This window comes from Balaenoptera ricei, chromosome 2, assembly GCF_028023285.1.
Source record: "Balaenoptera ricei isolate mBalRic1 chromosome 2, mBalRic1.hap2, whole genome shotgun sequence".
Classification (NCBI taxonomy): Eukaryota; Metazoa; Chordata; class Mammalia; order Artiodactyla; family Balaenopteridae; genus Balaenoptera; species Balaenoptera ricei.
Genome location: NC_082640.1, coordinates 61,818,757 through 61,836,525, shown reverse-complemented (window position 1 = coordinate 61,836,525; position 17,769 = coordinate 61,818,757). Strand labels below are relative to the sequence as shown.

Sequence of the window (17,769 nt, the reverse complement as noted above, 5' to 3'; positions counted from 1 at the left end):
ACTGGCTCGCGTGCCACAACTAGAGAAAAGAAAACCCACAGGCCACAACTAGAGAGAAGCCTACGCACCACAACAAAGAGCCGAAGCACCGCAACGAAAAAAGGCATGCGGGTGCCTCATAGAAGATCCCGCGTGCCACAACTAAGACCTGACGTAGCCTAAGATAAATAATAAATAAAGCTTTTAAAATAAATAAATAAAATAAAAGAGCCAGTGCTTGCTTTCTTTTTTTTTTCTTTTATTATTTTTTTATTGCCTTATATCTGAGGTTTACAACAGTGCTTGGCACTCAGCAAAAATGTAGAAATACTTGAATGAATAATTAATAACAAGTAAAGGATGGATAAGCAATTCTTCAAAGAAACTCAACTGGCCAATAAAGTTACAGAAAATATTCAACCTCATTAGTAATCATGGAAATGTAACCAAAACCAGCCAAAGTTTTTCATCCCCACCCACCCCGCTCAATGCTACTACCTAGTGTTGGTGAGGGTTCAGCAAAGACACTCAAGCAATCACTAAAAGACTATAAAAAACAGCATATTCTTTGACCCCGCAATTTCACTCCCAGAAAAAAAACCTGGATCTGTGAACATTTTCATCAATAAGGATAATTAACAATAACAAAACAGTACAAATACCTCAAAATATAAATTGGTGAAACAATGGTAGTACACAGAATGTAACATTAAGATGGAAAAATGCTCATTAAACATTAACACATTAACACAGATCATTAACAAATAGGTAACAACAGAATCTCATTTTCATTTCTTTTTTTTTTTTTAATTAATTAATTTATTTATTTATTTTATTTTTGGCTGTGTTGGGTCTTCGTTTCTGTGCGAGGGCTTTCTCTAGTTGCGGCAAGCAGGGGCCACTCTTCATCGCGGTGCGTGGGCCTCTCACTATCGCGGCCTCTCTTGTTGCGGAGCACAGGCTCCAGATGCGCAGGCTCAGTAGTTGTGGCTCACGGGCCCAGTTGCTCCGCGGCATGTGGGATCTTCCCAGACCAGGGCTCGAACCCGTGGTCCCTGCATTGGCAGGCAGATTCCCAACCACTGCGCCGCCAGGGAAGCCCTCATTTTCATTTCTTAAAGTCTGAATATATAAAAGTATGAAAATGTTTGCAGTAGTTATTACCACCACTAAGTGTTAAGATGGACACTCTGAAATCTTGGTGTTCTCCTGTATTTCCCCAGTTTTTCCTTACAATAAACATGCGTTACTTTTGTAGTCAGAAAAAAGGGGAGGGGAAGGTTTGGGAGTAAATTTGACAAATCAGTTTTGAAGTACTGAGTCCCTAGCGAAGTATTCTCCCCCAAGACTGCCACCCTTAAACCTTAGTAACTCTGCTACTAATTCAAATCACTGGGTGCTGTTTGGGCACCCAAACTTTAAATGAAGCTAGAGGTGGAGCAATATTAAATTCAGCACTTCTAACTGCTGAAGTAACCACTCTGCTCGATCCCAGCTCTACAACTTACTAGCTCTGTGCTGTTTCCTTATCTGTTAAAAGTGATAAGAGTACCCTGCTCATAGGAACGTTGAGGTTTAAATGAATTAATGTTTCATTTATAATAGAACCCAACATATGTAAAGCCTTACTTGTAAGAGCCAGTGCTTTTTTTTTTTTAAATTAATTTATTTATTTATTTTTGGCCGTGTTGGGTCTTCGTTGCTGCACGTGGGCTTCCTCTAGTTGCGGCGAGCGGGGGCTACTCTTCATTGAGGTGCACAGGCTTCTCACTGCGGTGGTTTCTCTTGTTGCAGAGCACGGGCTCTAGGCACACAGGCTTCAGTGGTTGCAGCACTTGGGCTCAGTAGTTGTGGCTTGCAGGCTCTAGAGCACAGGCTCAGTAGTCATGGCACACGGACTTAGTTGCTCCGCGGCATGTGGGATCTTCCCGGACCAGGGCTCGAACTCATGTCCCCTGCATTGGCAGGTGGATTCTTAACCACTGCGCCACCAGGGAAGTCCCCAGTGCTTTCTTAAATAGGGTTTTACTGCATCTTGGAAGGAAAAGGTTTTACTTCTGATTTTATCATGTTATGAAATAATGTAAGAAAATCTGCAAAAAAAAAAAAGGAAGAGGTCAGCCAGCAGGTGCCCCTACGACTGAACGGCTGAGGGTGGGCTGCCGTCAGTCTCTGCAGGCCGGGTCAGGCCTCCTGAGAGTCTAAGGTGGTCCACTGTGTATAAGCATTGGTGGTCCTGCACAGGGCCCCATGCTGAACACCATGAGTTAGAAGCTGGGGGACAGAGGGCTTAGAGATGCTTGAGGGACATCCTTAACCTACGTGAAATGTTGGAGGTTGAGGTGAAAAATATGGCTTTGATATCTTCATGGAAGACTGCATTATTTCGGGACTTCCCTGGTGGTCCAGTGGTTAAGAATCCGCCTTCCCATGCAGGGGATGTTGATTCGATTCCTGGTCGGGGAACTAAGATCCCACAAGCCTTGGGGCAACTAAGCCCACGCACTGCAAGTACTGAGCCCACGCGCCACAGCTAGAGAGAAGCCCATGTGCCACAACGAAAAATCCTGCATGCCGCAATGAAGATCCCACATGCTGCAACTAAGACCAGACGCAGCCAAATAAATAAATACACAAATAAATATTTTAAAAAGACTGCGTTATTTCAATCCTGAATCTGGTTCAGTTCCCTTACTGACTTATTACTATATTTAAAAATGTTTGTTTAATTAAAAAAAAAAGGGGGGGGGGCTTCCCTGGTGGCGCAGTGGTTGAGAATCTGCCTGCCAATGCAGGGGACACGGGTTCGAGCCCTGGTCTGGGAAGATCCCACATGCCGCGGAGCAACTAAGCCCGTGAGCCACAATTACTGAGCCTGCGTGTCTGGAGCCTGTGCTCTGCAACAAGAGAGGCTGCGACAGTGAGAGGCCCGCGCACCGCGATGAAGAGTGGCCCCCGCTTGCCACAACTGGAGAAAGCCCTCACACAGAAACGAAGACCCAACACAGCCATAAATAAATAAATAAATAAATAAAATTAAAAAAAAAAAAAAAAGAAATTGAAAATTGTATTAAAAAAAAATTAGCTAAAAGAAAAAAAAAAAAGGAAAAGGTCAACCAAAATCTCATCATCCTACAGCTGTTTTCATGTTTTAATCATTTAAAAGTGGACTTCCCTTGTGGCGCAGTGGTTAAGAATCTGCCTGCCAATGCAGGGGACACAGATTCGAGCCCTGGTCTGGGAAGATCCCACATGCCGCAGAGCAACTAAGCCCACGCGCCACAACTACTGAGCCTGCGCTCTAGAGCCCACGAGCCACAACTACTGAAGCCTGCGCGCCTAGAGCTCGTGCTCCGCAACAAGAGAAGCCACTGCAATGAGAAGCCCACGCACTGCAATGAAGAGTAGCCCCCGCTCGTTGCAACTACAGAAAGCCCGTGCGCAGCAACAAAGACCCAACGTGGCCAAAAATAAATAAATATATTTTTTAAAAAATAATAATTTAAAAGTTAAAGTCAACAGAAAAATACTAATAAATATATACTTTTCTAAGTTTATGTCCCCACAACCACCACACACACACACACACACACACACAGACACATGTTGGGGGAAGGGAAGAAGAAAGAGGGACTATTCAAGTATACATTGTTTTAGTTCAGAGACTTGTTTCCTCTCTGGCAACCTTCCATGACTAGTAGCAGTAGTACCCCCTTCAAGGCAAGAGCACAGCAGAGCTCTTTCAGGCATCCACTCATGCAGTCAGTCAAGCATTCACAAGTATTTGCTGAGGGCCTACTCTACGCTAAGCAGTACAGTAGCTGTTGAGGAGACAATTTAGAGAGATAAAGACCCATTCTGAGCAGGTTACAGTCATTTAAACATGGAGACATGTATAAATGGATCAGCATCATATAATTTGATAAGCGCTAAGACAGATCTATGAACAGAGTACTACGGGATTCAAACTCTCTAAGAGAATTAAAAACAAATCTTTTCTTTTTTTTTGGCAAATACATGAAATTTCCATTTTATTACAGTTTTATACCACATGAGTTCAAATGCATTTCTCTACAACTACTCCAACAGAGCTCCTCTGGAATTACTTCAGTCATCCTTAACATGTGACTTTACCAGACTTTGAATGTAAAATAAACATATAAAATTTCAAATTAGTAACTTTTAATTATGAATGGGATAAGAAATAAAGCCATCAGATGATGGCTGGGGCTATTAACGTCCAACAAGACACTTTGTTGAAATGTTTCTTCTGATACCCCAGGTATGAATGAGAACCTTCAAAAAACAAGGGCAGACCAAAGTACAATAAAGAAGCCTCTGCAGCTTAAGCCTCCTATAGTCCTAAACCTCTGACAGAAGCTAGGCAATGCATCTTCCTTGCAAATTAAGTGGGTTTCCAGTATTTCCATGTACTTGAGCTTTCAGAGACAGACACTCAGCATATCATTAGGATATACCATCTTGGCCCTGGTTGTATTAATTATGCCTGAAGAGTTTAATACCCATCCAAGTCCAAAGGTGGAAGAACACAGAAACGGGTATGGTAATCGGCAAGAGCAGACTGTAAAAGCACAGGCTGGTTGTGCTAGTGCAGCCCTGTGGGAAGTTTTCTTCCACAGAGGACGAGTATAACAGTCCTGCTAAAGAGACCAATGGAATAAGGACAATCAACGTAGGAAGAGAGAGAAACATTCTTTTCCTCCACTTATTACCTGTCACTCTGACTTTTTAAAAGGTGGATGGTATTTAGAAAATTTAGTTGTGTGTGTTGTTATTTTTAAGTATGATCTAATGCTGCTCTATTTCTTCTTGCTTCTTATTTTGATGTGTCATCCTAGCTGCCTGTGGTATCATATTAGGAATCCCATCAATAATTGGATAGGCTATTCCTAACTCTTCGTTAATCAATTCATTTGTCGATGCTTCGTATCTGAGCAGCTTCTTGGAGAGCGGGCACACCAGGAACTCCAGCAGCGCTGGGTCGAAGGCGCAGGGAGGTTTCCTCGTCCTCTCGCTCTTGTCTGTGGACGGCCGCAACACCAACACGTGCAGACACCTCTGGGCGACCGCGGACGGCTGTGCACGTGTCCCCCACAGCGCTGAGGCGAGCCGGTCGCACACTCCGCTCAGCATGTTCTGGCCAACAACAAATCTTTTTAAAAGAGTGCCTTGAAGGATGAATAGAAATTTGCCAGGAAGAGACAAGAATTCTCGTTAGAGAAAACAAAATGTGTAAAGGCAGAGTCATGAAAGAACAGGGCTTACTGGGGGATACAGTGTAGCCAGTGTGTCCAGTGTATATGACAGAGAATGACGGGAGATGAGCTGACACGGAGGCTGAGCCACACAGGAAAGGCCCATGATCCTATACACATGAAGGACTCAACAGAGATTTTTTTTTTTCTGGCTGTGTTGGGTCTTCGTTTCTGCACATGGGCTTTCTCTAGTTGCAACGAGCAGGGGCTACTCTTCGTTGCGGTACAGGGTCTTCTCATTGCGGTGGTATCCCTTTGTTGCGGAGCACAGGCTCTAGGCGCGTAGGCTTCAGTAGTTGCGGCACGTGGGCTCAGTAGTTGTGGCACACGGGCTTAGATGCTCCGCAGCATGTGGGATCTTCCCAGACCAGGGCTCAAACCCATGTCCCCGGCACTGGCAGGCAGATTCTTAACCGCTGTGCCACCGTGCAAGTCCCTGAACAGAGATTTTTAAGAGAAGGTATGAAATACATTTAGTCCTCCTCTCCCAGCTAAAAATGACTCTGCCAGCAGTGGGGAAGCCAGACCAGAAGGAAAAAATCTAGCAGCAGGGAGGGAAGTTCCTAGCACTGTGCCTGGCATAAATAAATATCTCTAATAATATCTAATAAATATGTATGAATGAATAATGAACAATAGAACTCTAAAGAACATTAACATTTAGAGGGCAGAGGAGGAAAAACCAAGGAACTTTTAAGATTCACTTTTAGAAGTACTAGTGACCACTGAGCATCAAAGAAATGTGAATGAAAAAACAAGAGTTGTCAAATATCCCCTACACACAGACATACAAAAAATACCTACAGGCTCAGATGGTTTTTATGCCATATTCTATTAAACCTTCATGCTCCAGGTAATTCTGATGTTGTAGAAAGAGCAGTATAACAGAGGACAAATACATCATAACCAAAGAGGGCTTATCCCAGGAATGAAAAGACAGTTTAACCTACGGACATCTACCAACACAATTTTCTATATTACCAGATACTAAAGGAGAAAACGTATATAACCTTCGCAACAGATGCTGAAAATGCACTGAATAAAATTCAATACCCATTATGATTTTGTTTAAAAATGAGCAAACTAGGGACCTTCCCTGGTGGCGCAGTGGTTAAGAATCCGCCTGCCAATGCAGGGGACACGGGTTCAATCCCTAGTCCGGGAAGATCCCACATACTGTGGAACAACTGGGCCCATGCGCCACAACTACTGAGCCTGTGCTCTAGAGCCTACGAACCACAACTACTGAGCCCACGTGCCACAACTACTGAAGCCCGCGGGCCTAGAGCCCGTGCTCCACAACAAGAGAAGCCGTCGCAACGAGAAGCCCGCGCATCTCAAGGAAGAGTTGCCTCGGCCGCAACCAGAGAATAGCCCGCACGCAGCAAGGAAAACCCAATGCAGCCAAAAATAAAAAAGAATAAATAATAATTTTTAAAAGAATGCTGAGTCCAGATAACCATGAAGGAAGGCTTAACACCATCCTCCTGTGAAACCACATGGGACTGGTTCTGAAATTCGAGACTCTTCCATCTATTACACATCAAGCATTGTGCAAGAACCAAAAAGAATGAAAGCTAACTGCTATTAAAGGATTAACATCACAATGGGAACTGAATAGCAGGAAACCAAAAATAGGGCTGACCAAGTGAAGCTTCCCATAAGAGTCCAAAGCTTCAAGCAATACTGAAGGGCTGGAGCTAATTGAGCTATTAAACATGAAAAGCTCCTCAGTGTTAATAACTTCCTACCAGGGGAAGTGAAGTCCTAGGGTTTATCAGCACTCCACCAGCCAAGTGTGAAGGCCCCAGACCAGAAATAGCTGTTCTCCAATACCTGAGGAACAAAAAATGTTCTATTCTTTTCAAAGTGCTATTTCTATCTCCCTTGGCTCATGGTTCCCTTCATAAGTAGACAGCATTGATCACATATTACAGTAAAGGCAATTCAATCCATTCATTTTTTAGAGCAAGACTTTGCCCCTCCCAGTTCACATAGGCCAAAGAGTGTGGTCCAGCAAGAAACAGCAAAGGTAGCAACCATTTGTGAAGCATTTTAACATGCACCAGAGAAGGAACTGTACATACGTCATACTCAACAGCCTTGGCACACTGAGTATTATTAACCACATAAAGAAATCAAAGCATACAGAGCCTAAGCAAACTGCCCAAGGTCACTCAACTAATAAATGGCATAGCTGAGGTTTTGAGGTTTGAATTCAAAACTTTTCAAATTCCACAGTCTTTCCACTCACTAAGTGGCCTTGAGAAATACAGGATACACATCATGCATCTCATCAGCAGATATGTTATCTGACATATATATTATGACATATATACCAAGTCGTGTCTTTGTCTATGCACAAAATTACTCTGGAAGGATATACAAGAAACTGGTAACGTTGGTTGTCTCAGAGAACTAGGTGGCTGAGAGACATGGCAAGAAGGAGGATATTTACCAAATTCTCCTCTGTACCTTTTTAAGTTTAAATCATGTGACTATATTATCTACCCCCAAAATAAAATGTATCAATTTTATATAGTCTTTAACTAAAATATATATATAATAAGGATATCTGAACATAATGTTTTAGAAAGTACTTTAGGGAATTCCCTGGTGGTCCAGTGGTTAGGACCCAGTGCTTTCACTGCTGGGGCCCAGGTTCAATCCCTGGTCGGGGAACTAAGATTCCACAAGCCACGTGGCGGGGGTGGGGGGGTACTTTAAACTATGCCACCAAATGATGAGTTTGTTGATAGTCTATAGTCTTCCTATCAAGGCCAAAGATAATGAGTTAGGGAGCTCTACAAAGGGGTAAAGGATTAAAGTTGCTTTTAGGAGCTTTAGCACTAAACGGGATGCTCCAAGGCACTGCAGAAATTGTGCTGCACTCGCTTTCCTGCTGGAGGTTTTTTGCCAACAGCATGTTTACTAAACATAAGCTGGCATCTCTATTCTCAGGCTTAAATACCACTCTCCAGACAAAGGTTATCAAAGAGGATGAAGAACTCCCAGAGACAATGGAGGAAATAATTCAACAAGAAAATAAGGAAGTAAACATTTCTAAATTGTCACAGGAGAAAATTCATGTCAAGAGGTTGAGGGGCAGAAGAATATAACACAGAATAGAAACATAGAAAAAAACAGAAATCTGGAGAATAAACAGGAAGCTCCTCACCATCAGCAAGTGCAAAGTCATCCAGCTTCCCAGAAGGAGCCGGGGCTGGGGGGAGTGGCGGGGGGAGGGTGCATAATTGGTCACTCCCTATAAGGAAGAACCCAAAGGCAGCTTGCCAACTGCTACCCATTCCATCTGGTCAATAAGGGGGTGAACCACACAACCAGAAGAACCCTGGAAAGTCTTTCTAGGGAAAAAAAATCTAAAGGATTTGGAGAACCTAGGGGTGGGGGAGGCCTTTAGTAACAATTTTTCTCTCTTCCAATTGATGGCTGAGACTTCAGAAAGAAAGGAGGAATGTTTATGACTGTCAATAAATTGGAGTTGACCTTCCAGATCCTGCTGGAACATTCTTCTCCTTCCCTTCCTCCCAACCTTGGCTTACTCCTATTTGCCCTTTAGATGTCAGTCTAAATCCCACTTCTTCATCCGGAAGTTTTTACTGTCTTCCACCCAGGCACACAGTGTTATAAAAGCTTATGTTATTGTCTACCTGCTCCCATTAGCCTACAAGTTTAGGGAGGTGCAAGGGTCAAGTCTTCCATGCTCACAAACGCATACTCAGCACCAAGCACAGCACATGGCGCCATTCTGATGAGTAAATATATGAATGATGATGGGTTCTCAGCCTGCTAAAAGAGTGTTGTTGACAGGGAGTAGGAAGAACATGTTTGTCTGAATACTTGCCAATCTGATTATGAGAGCTTAAAATTGAAAATAAAGAGAGAAAAATTCCCGGATAAAACTGGGAAAGAACATCAGGAACAACATAAGAAAAGCAATGGGAGAGGTAACTATTAAGCCACAAAAGACAATATCTGAAAATTAAGTTGCCAATATCTTAACTGAAGACATCCCTGGTGGTCCAGTGGTTAGGTCTCTGCACTTCCATTGCAGGGGGCACAGACGGGTTCAATCCCTTGTTGGGGAACTAAGATCCTGCAAGCCACACAGTGCAGCCAAAAAATAAATAAATAAAATAAAATAAAAAGGACTGAAGGAAAGAGAAAAAGCAAAGGAATAAAGGAAGTTTATTATTTTTTTAAAAAAGACATCTATAATAGAGATATCCAAAATCAGTTAAAGTTTATGAATTTTATGAAATAAATAAGACATGGTCCCTATCCATGAAAATCTGAGTTTAATGAATTTGTGAATGCAGTATGCCAATGATGGGCAAATCTCATTCAAATCTTAAAGGGGGAAGTGGGATGGCAGTGTGTCTCAAAATGATATTCCCAGTAGAAATCCATAAACCACACTAAAGAATTTCTGAATGAGGATAAAAGAGAGTAATGGACATGATACAGCTGCTGGAGTACCCTTCAGCCTGCTCAATAATGGAGAATATAGATTAGTTTCTTGGTTCAGATCCCCAAATTGGCCTGGTAATGATGATGTTAGAGATAGGAAACTTCAGGCACCTCATCATTAGTTGGATATCAAATTTATTTTAAAACGGAGTAGGGATTGAAAATCTGATAAAATCTTGCTGACAGTTTCATTCTAAAAGGATGAGGGGGGACTTCCCTGGTGGTCCAGTGGTAAAGAATCCACCTTACAATGAGGGGGACGCGGGTTCGATCCCTGGTCAGGGAACTAAGATCCCACATGCCGCAGGGCAACTAAAGCCCGCACACCACAAATACTGAGCTCGCGCGCCTCAACTAGAGAGCCCACATGCCACAAACTACAGAGCCCACACGCTCTGGAACCCACGCCACAACTACAGAGCCCACGTGCCCTGGAGCTTGCACACCACAACTAGAGAAGAGAAAACCTGCACGCCACAACTAGAGAGAAGCCCACGCACCGTAACGAAAAACCCTGCATGCCTCATCGAAGATCCTGCATGCCCCAACTAAGACCTGATGCAGTCAAAAATAAATTAAATAAGTAAATAAATAAATAAATAATAAATCTAAAAAAAATAAAAGGATGGGGGAACTACTATACTGGGCTTAATCCAGACCAAGAAGATAAACTAGTTGAAAAACTGAAAGGGTCTCAAAGAGAAAGTAACCATGTAATCTTTGAAAGTGTGATAACCAAGGAGCTTCTGGGTTGGTGAACACACAGAGATTTGGGGAGAGTGGCACACCTGGGCCTGGAGAGGACATGGAAGTTCTGCACCCCTTCCCACATACCTTGCCCTATGCATCTCTTCCATCTGGCTGTTCCTCAGTTTTTGTAATATATATAAATGTCAAATCACTGTGCTGTACCCCTGAAAATAATGTAATATTGTGTGTCAATTATACTTCAATAAAAAAGGAAAAAGAAAAAAAAAAGAGAGAAAAAAAGGTTGATAGCCAACAGCTCAGTGCTGTCAGAAGGATGCAGTAAAGAGAGCAAGTCCTAGATGCGGCACCAGTAATCCTGTATTAAAGACCTAGTTCTGCCACAGGTATGTGCCCTCAAGTCAGTCAAAACTTTTCACGCCATAATTTCCTCATCCAAAAAAGGGTAATACCCGCCTACTTCACAGGATCCAATAACTGGCTATCTGGGAAGGCATTATGTAAACCTTACTACACATCAGTAAATAATATCAGACCGTTAACAAAATTAGCTATTAACAACAGAAAATATTTATTGGGTATTGAGCTCTAACCACCAGTCAGATACCTAGTTTTACAGGGATTGTCAAGTCCTCTCAGTGGCCCTAGGAGGTGGATACTCTCATTATCCCCATATTACAGTTGAGAAAACTAAGATTTCCAACTGTTACGTAACATGCCCAAGGCCCCCAAACAAAATAACTGGTGGAACCTGACTCAGAATCCAGGTTTTCTGACTCTAGACAGCTCACATTTTTATCCATTGTGCTTTATATTGCTTTCAAAATGTAGATTTCACAAAAGTAAATCTCATAATCTAAAACTCTAAAGAGAAGACAGTTGGTATTTTTTTAAAGAAATCCTCAAAAGCGAGATTCTGACAATAAATTGTGCAATTAATTATGAATTATACCAATTCAAATTTATTTATTTTTTCTTTTTCGGGGGTGGGAGCAATCTGGCTTACACTTAAATTGGATATGATATAACCTATTGCTTTTTTTTAAATTGGGGTATAGTTGTTTTACAATGTTGTGCCAGTTTCTACTGTACACCGAAGTGGAGTAGAGTTCCCTGTGTTATAGAGCAGGTTCTTATTAGTTATCTATTTTATACATATTAGTGTACATATGTCAATCCCAATCTCCCAGTTCCTCCCACCCCCCTCCCGCCAATTCAAATTTAAAATGAGAACAAGCTAAAGAAACCAGTAGTATGGTTGCACAGCATTCTCCAAGGAGTACAGATGTTAAAAGCACTCCCACAAACACACACATGTACAAAGGAAGAGGGCACAGTAAAAAAAAATAATAGAGTGGTGGTTCTGACCTAAAGGAAAAGTGCTGGGAAAGTCACAGGCCAGAATGAGCCAAGGCCCGTAAACTAAAGATAACAAAAAGAGCTTTGTGAGAACTGTCTAGATCAACTCCTACTTCTTTCATTTCTCTATCAAAAAGTACAACCTTCAACCTGAAGAGGGGAAGAACAAGCCTTGTGGAAAGCAAGAGCTGACGCTCAAAATAATAGAGCCCCTAATTATTCCAAATCAGTTCAAGCCTCCAGACCTACAAAACCTGACAATCCTGGGAACTCCATGGGAGCCTGATGAACATCTGCTATAGAACTTAAAAGACAAGAAAGGTGTCAAAGCCTCAGGATGAGCAAACATAGTCCTAACTTCAAGAGGGGGCATCTACTGAGGGCTACAAAAGTTCCCAGTCCCTGACAATTTTGACATCAATTCTTGGCAAACTGCACAACTGATCTTTCTTTCACATACATATACACCTAGCCCTGGCCAATAGATTCTTTTTTTTAAAAAGGTGGGTTTTGAAGGAATTCCCTGGCAGTCCAGTGGTTAGGGCTCAGCACTTTCACTGCCGGGGCCCAGGTTCGATCCCTGGTCGGGGAACTAAGGTCCCATAAGCTGACTGGTGCGGCAAAAAAAAAAACCCCGAAAACAAACAAACAAAAAAAAGTGGGCTTTGAGCTTTTAGGAAGGGGAATACTGATCACCAGAAGTGATTTACTGAAAACAAGTCTTTCAAGAAAGAATACACTAGACGGAAAAGTAAAGGAATGTACTATACAGCATTGCTACTCAAAGTGAAGTCTTACTTCAGCAGTCTTACTTTACAGTAGCAGTGGCATCAACCTAGGAAGTCAGAAATGCAGACCACAGGCCCCATCACAAACCTGTTTAATCAGAATCTGCATGTTAACAAGACCCCAGATGATTCTTGTGCATGATAAAGTCTGAAAATCACTGAAACACAGAACAGACCTACTTTCAGCAAGGCATTTGATGAGCATTTCATGGTATCTTTGTGGACAATAAGATTTCCTTCTATTAATTTATGTATATTTGCCAGTCAAAATGTCAAGCAGTTGACTACTTACCTCATTTAATTCTCATAATAACCCTACAAAGCAGGCATTATTATCTGTAATTTGCAGATATTCACAGTAGCAAAGATTAAACAGCACTATCTGCCAGGCACTGTTCCAAGGATTTCACATATATTAAGTTATTTAATCCTCATAACAATTCTTTATGGTAGGTACTAATATTACGTACATTTTATATATGATGAAACTAAGGCACAAAGAGATTAAGCTACTTACTCATAATCACACAGAAATTTATGGTACAGTTCTCTTAACCACTCCTTTCTATGGCCAAGTGTGCTGCCACAGTGGGGCAGATGATACCCTGCGGGAAACAATAAACAAACATACCCAAAGAATATTAAAAAAAAAAAAAAAAGATTTTAAAGGAATTCCCTGAAAGGAGGGAGACAAATAGACTAATATTTATTGAGAGCCTACAGTATGCTTGCCAGGCCATGAGTCAAGCACTTTGCATCCATGTTTTATTCAATCTTTCCAACAGCAGGTATTAAGCCATTTTATATATGAGGAAATGGAGGCCGACACAAGTTAAGGACCTTGCCAACTCACACTACTCATGATGATACAACCAAGATTCCACAACCAAGTCTGACTCTAAAGCTCACATTCTTTCCCTTGATTTGCTCTGCATCCATCCCTGGCCTGGTCCCATTGCTATAAATGACTTAGATAAGGGCACTGGGTCACGATGACAATGTAAGAGGAGAGATAAACTAAGAGAACAAATATATTGTAAAAGAGAACACAGGTCTAAAAGATCAAAACAGGACAGAACAATGGGCTAGAATGGTACTCAAAGGTGAGGCTTTGGAGTCAGACAGACATGGGTTTGAATACCAGGTTCTACCACTTATTGCTTAGAATGCAAGCAAGTTACTTCTTTGAGCCTTAATTTCTACACCTTTAAAATGGGAGTAATACCCCCACAGAATTGGTGTAAGAGGGGAGAAAACGTAATATTTGTAAAGTTTTTGGCTCATAAAGCTCAACAAATGGTAATGAACATTAAATCTAACAAAATGATATTTAAGGATAAGTGCAAGAAAATCAATTTTAGAAGCACCAGATGAAATTTAACAGAAGTCCCTAAGAAAAGACTTAGGAATCTTAGCTGACTTGAATCTATGAGTCAACAGTTTACTAAAACTGCCAAAAATTATTTTGAATTTGGAGCACATTACAGAAGCATGGTGCCCAAAACAAGGGGCCTATCGGACTTCATTTGTAATACTGTCTTCAGTTCTGATGCTAAACTCTAAGAAGGTCACTGGCAAATCAGAATCAGTCCAGGAAAAGATGAGAATGGTGAGATGCTTTGAAAACACAGTAGCTAGTTCCTTCTTTCCTGGTTCTATATTCCCTCCCACTCCACACAATGAAGCTACCTCTCACCTGCTTCCGTTCCCTAATAACTAACACGCCACCCCCCATACCTCCTCCCCTCCATCTTCATCTCCCTCTTTCCCTCCCTCCCCCTCTCCTCTCCCTCTCCACACATCAAGCTCAATTTTGCCAGTGTCAAATGGATCTGACAGGAGTGACTTGAGGACTTCTAGTCCAACACTTTAGGATTCAGCACGTCAGACCAGAGGCTAATCTGGCCCTGGCCTGCAGATTAGACATGCTGTTGCTAATCGACCCCAAATTTAACTGGCCCTCCTGTTTTCTTCCTGAGGCCAAGCCCAACTTATGCCTCAGGTGACCGAATCCTGAGTGTCACACATTCAGGAAACTGGGACCATGACCTAGAGCTTCATTACTGCCTCAAAGGCATACAGCTGGCTGGGAGATTGCAATTAGGCAACGTCAGTCATTTCAGACCTCAGCCATCTCAAACTCACTGCATCAATACTTCCAAATCCAAGGAGGCCTCTCAGATAAACTAAAGGACAAACCTATTCATGCTCATAAAATAGTACAAGTAGATCAGCTTACTGTACCTCAGAGGCCATTTGCAAACCTACAAAGAATGAAGCCTGGAAAAGCTGCCTACAATCTGGCTGTCCTCACTGCAGTGCCCCATTTTCAACTCTAAACAGAACTGGGCTCAGCTCCCAGGCAGGACTCAGACAGTAAAATCTGGTAACTCCTAGGTCCAGATTCTAAGGGCAACTGACATTGGAGTAACACAAGCTTTCCTATGGACTGGCCTTGTCAAAGCTGGCAGGTTTTCTTGGCTGAGTCAGAACAGCCTGTGTCTTTTTTCATTCAATACTCCCTTGGAAGCCAAGCATCTCTCTAGGGAATGCCATCTGCAGTGGACATCAAGTGTCTCAATGCCTTGTTTTGCAGACATCCTGGTTCCATTTCTATTTCTCAAGTAGATAAGGACTCTGCTCTGTCTTTGTTTTTATTTATTTATTTATTTATTTATTTATTTATTTATTTTATTTTTGGTTGCGTTGGGTCTTCGTTGCTGCGCACAGGCTTTCTCTAGTTGCAGTGAGCAGGGGCTACTCTTCATTGCGGTGCACGGGCTTCTCATAGAGGCAGCTTCTCTTGTTGCGGAGCATGGGCTCTAGGCGCGCAGGCTTCAGTAGTTGTGGCGCGTGGGCTCAGTAGTTGTGGCTCGCAGGCTCTAGAATGCAGGCTCAGTAGTTGTGGCGCACGGGCTTCGCTGCTCCACGGCATGTGGGATTTTCCCGGACCAGGGCTCACACCCGTGTCTCCTGCATTGGCAGGCGGATTCTTAACCACTGTGCCACCAGGGAAGCCCTCTGCTCTTTCTTTGGATCAGAGAAATCATGGTAAATGCTATCTTTGAGAACCTTGCCTTACTGTTCCTCTCCCTTGGAACAGCACAGTTCTAGTACAGAATCAGATGATTCCTGCAGGTTTCATCCAGTTCAGACTAGCTCTAATACCTAGAGTTCCAGAGCCAATTTGCAAATCCAGGCCTTCCCTTTCTGAAGTGAGCCTAAGTGTCTAAACTCACTTCTAGATGGTTTCCCGACAAGCAAAACAGCACCCTAGTTATTCTCTGGACTACTAGTTCTCAAACTTGAACGTGCATTTGGAGACTTGTTAAAATGCATATTGTTGGACCTCACCTCTAGAGTTTCTGATTCAGTAGGTCTGGGATGCACTTGAATATGTGCACTTTTAACAAGCTCCCAAGGCATGCCCATGTTGCTGGTCTGGAGACTACACATTGAGAACCACTGCTCTAGATCAACAATATTTCAAGTCATTCCCAGAACTATACTGGGAATGGGGGGGCGGGGGGAGATGAGGACACTATACATATATGGGTTCGTTTGCATCATAACACTCAGTGCTTTGTCCTACACAGAAAACTCCTTTTTCTCCTACAGAGTAAACCTCAACTGGATCTCACAGGTGAAATAAATATTCAGGAGTTCAAACAGATGACAATTCACATTCTAACAAATCATTAACAAAGATACATCCTGTAACCAATAAATGGTACTTATGTAAGAGATTCTAGGCTCAAGATCAGCAGCCAAAGGAGAAGTGGAAGTAACACCTATCCTCTTTCCTTTGACTCACCAGCCGCATTATTCACTAAATGAACTAAAACCCGTAAAGCACTTTGAATAGTGCTTAGCCATTATTTTTTTACTGTGGTAAAATATACAAAATACTTGTAATTTTTACCATTCATAAGTATACAATTCAGTGGCATTAAATGCATTCACAAAGTTGGGTAACCATCACCACTATCTATACCCAAAACTCTTCATCACCCTCAACAAAAACTGTGTACCCATCAAACAATAACTCCTCCTTTCCATCTCCTCCCAGCCCCTGGTATTCTACTCTCTGTCTCCACGAATTTGGCTATCTAGGTACCTCATACAAGTGGAATCATACATTTGTCTTCTGTGTCTGGCTTACTTCAGTAATCATAATGTTTTCGAGGCCCATCCATATTGTATCATATATCAAAATTTCATTCCTTTTTAAAGCTGAATAATATTCCATTGTATGTATATACTACATTTTGCTTAGCTATTGATCTATCATTGGACACTCGGGTTGCTATGACATGCATGTACATGTATCTATTGGAGTGCCTGCTTTTAATTCTTTTGTAACTTTGTTTTTTGTTTTTTTGGCCGTGCCACATGGCATGCAGGATCTTAGCTCCCCGACCAGGGATCGAACCTGTGCCCCCTACAGTGGAAGTGTGGAGTCCTAACCACTGGACCTCCAGGGAATTCCCTGCTTTTAATTCTTTTGGATATATACCTACGAACGAAATTGCTGCATCATATGGTAGTTCTATGTTTAATCTTTTGAGAAACCATCAGACTGTTTTCCACTGTGGCTGTACCATTTTACATTCCCACCAGCAATGCCAACATTTGTTATTTTCTTTCTTTCTTTCTCTCTCTTTTTTTTTTAATTATAGCCATCCTAGTTAGTGCTTAGCCACTATTATTATCACAAGTTTGACGTGGGCTTTTACAATTACTTGTAGCACTGCAAGGACAGCATGACAACAATTAGAGGTTCTGACTAGTTTCCATGTTCAAATGGTCTTAGCAATTTCATTCAAAACACAAGTTTCTAGTTGCTTCTAATTTTCTCACAAAATCACCTCCAAAGCTAACATTTCCCTAGCTTGATATCAACTACGAAAGAAAATGATGCTTTGGGTGCTTAAAGGAAAAAAAAAAAAGATGGATGGTTTTCAATTTTTTAAAAATGTTTCTGTTAACTTAATTCCATAACAATGCTGAGTTTTTCCTATAAACAAAATGGTGTACCAGCATTCAGTACGAGAAACGTCAGATGGTTTCTCTACAACATTCAGAATCCTAATCTAAAAAGATTTATTTTTGAAAACAAAAGTATGCTGGAAAATTCTGTATATTTTAATCTTGCTAGCTATATCCCT

The 17,769-nt window shown here is 41.9% G+C and overlaps 3 protein-coding genes across 3 annotated transcripts in view; all 3 read right to left on the bottom strand.

Moving 5' to 3' along the window:
• The window catches only part of PTPN9 (protein tyrosine phosphatase non-receptor type 9), an 80,616-nt gene that overhangs the window by 52,107 nt on the left and 10,740 nt on the right, over positions 1–17,769 (bottom strand). The gene's annotated exons all lie outside the window — the stretch shown is intronic.
• Positions 4,477–4,692, bottom strand: LOC132360374 (phosphatidylinositol N-acetylglucosaminyltransferase subunit Y-like). Its single transcript, XM_059915436.1, has one exon. It carries the CDS (start codon positions 4,690–4,692, stop codon positions 4,477–4,479), a length of 216 nt encoding a protein of 71 aa, XP_059771419.1.
• Positions 4,789–5,133, bottom strand: LOC132360373 (protein preY, mitochondrial-like). Its single transcript, XM_059915435.1, has one exon. The coding sequence runs from the start codon at positions 5,131–5,133 to the stop codon at positions 4,789–4,791; it is 345 nt and encodes a 114-aa protein (XP_059771418.1).